This window comes from Apaloderma vittatum, unplaced genomic scaffold (genome assembly GCF_000703405.1).
Source record: "Apaloderma vittatum isolate BGI_N311 unplaced genomic scaffold, ASM70340v1 scaffold10275, whole genome shotgun sequence".
NCBI lineage: Eukaryota > Metazoa > Chordata > Aves > Trogoniformes > Trogonidae > Apaloderma > Apaloderma vittatum.
Window position 1 is genome coordinate 1 of NW_009716499.1, and position 1,599 is coordinate 1,599.

The 1,599-nt window shown below is 53.0% G+C and overlaps 1 protein-coding gene across 1 annotated transcript; it reads right to left on the minus strand.

The window, feature by feature from the left end:
• Window positions 1–1,039: 1,039 nt before the first annotated feature.
• LOC104274039 (olfactory receptor 14J1-like) lies at window positions 1,040–1,598 on the minus strand (the record flags this gene model as incomplete). The annotated part of the gene is made up of 1 exon (XM_009869553.1): window positions 1,040–1,598. A coding segment is annotated over one exon (559 nt), but the record flags the coding sequence as incomplete, so codon positions are not given.
• Between the last annotated feature and the right edge of the window lies 1 nt (window position 1,599).

Below are 1,599 nucleotides of genomic sequence, written 5' to 3' on the forward strand. Positions count from 1 at the left end.
TCAAGGCCCACTGGTGCTGCAGAGCCAGTGGCACTGGAACAGCCAAGGGTTCAGAAGTAAAGGGGAACAGGGCACAGGGGCTTCATTCGAGAACTCGTCATCGTGACCAAAGCCGGGAGATTGAATGACATCCTCCTTGGGTTCTCCACTAGTGAAGAGACTTTAACCCTCATGTTCCCTTCATTTTGAACTTGTCGTATGTGGAATGCAAGGCAACTGTTGTTCAACTCTCCTCTCTGCTCCCAACTGGAGGTGCCACCTTTCACTTCCTTGGACCCTTTCCCTTCTCAGCACACCTCGTGTGGAACACGAGATTCAGCAGTGGCCTTGGTCACTCCAGGAGCCAGGACCAGCCAGAGCATTTCTGCATCCCCAGCCCTGGCACTGACTGCACACACCAGCGTTCCTCCCTCCAGCAGCAGGCACCGTCTGCACAGACACGCTGTTCTCTTCAGAAAGTGCCTCCTCTTAGGAGAGTCTGAGCTGAAAAGTAAAAGCCACTGGACACTGGTTCTGTTCAACTCCATCCAGGAGAGCTGTTCACTGACAATTGCTCTCGTGCAGCCACTCCCAGGTGCCTACATCTTCATGCACTACACTGAGAAGATTGCTTTTCCTGATGGAAATGCTGTTAGAGATGCCATCTCTGTGCCAGAGGTGCCCAAGGGCTGTCCTTGTCCGTGGTCAAAGCACGGCCACAGAACACGATGAGGACCAAGCTGCCAGAACCCTCAGGCCTTACCCCATCACAGGGGACCAGGAGGAGTGGGTGGGAGTGGAGAGAGCAGCTCTGGAGACACCAAGTACTGGTGCTCCCTGGCCATGTTGCTGTGCTGGGACACTCTTCCCCTTTCCCTCTGCACACATGATCCGCCAGAAGAAAAATGCAGATATTGAATTAGAAAGAGCATGAAAATGCTATCAAATGTAAGAAAACATCATTAACAACAAAAATAACAGTAGACAGGCTAAGGATGCAGTGAGTTACACTCTGAAATATGTGCTGATGAAAACAGGCCGCTCATTGCTTTTAAAAAACATCCAGTGATCATCTCCCTGAAGGCATCCTTGAGCCTCTGGTTCCTCAGGCTGTAGATGACGGGGTTCACTGCTGGAGGTACCACTGAGTATAGAAATGACATCACCAGGTCCAGCAATGGGGGGGACACAGAGGGGGGCTTCAGGTTGGCAAAGATGCCAGTGGTCACAAACAGGGAGACCACGGCCAGGTGAGGGAGGCATGTGGAGAAGGCTTTGTGCCGTCCCTGCTGCGAGGGGATCCTCAACACGGCCCTGAAGATCTGCACGTAGGACATCATCATGAAAACAAAACACCCAAAGCCTAAACAACAACTAGCCACAACAAGTCCAGTTTCCCTGAGGTAGTCTGAGTGTGAGCAGGAGAGCCTGAGTATCTGGGGAATTTCACAGAAGAACTGTCCCACAGCATTGCCCTGGCAGAGGGGCAGTGACAATGTATTGGCCGTGTGCAGGAGAGCACTGAGAAACCCACTGGCCCAGGCAGCTGCTGCCATGTGGGCACAAGCTCTGCTGCCCAGGAGGGTCCCGTAGTGCAGGGGTTGGCAGATGGCCACGTAG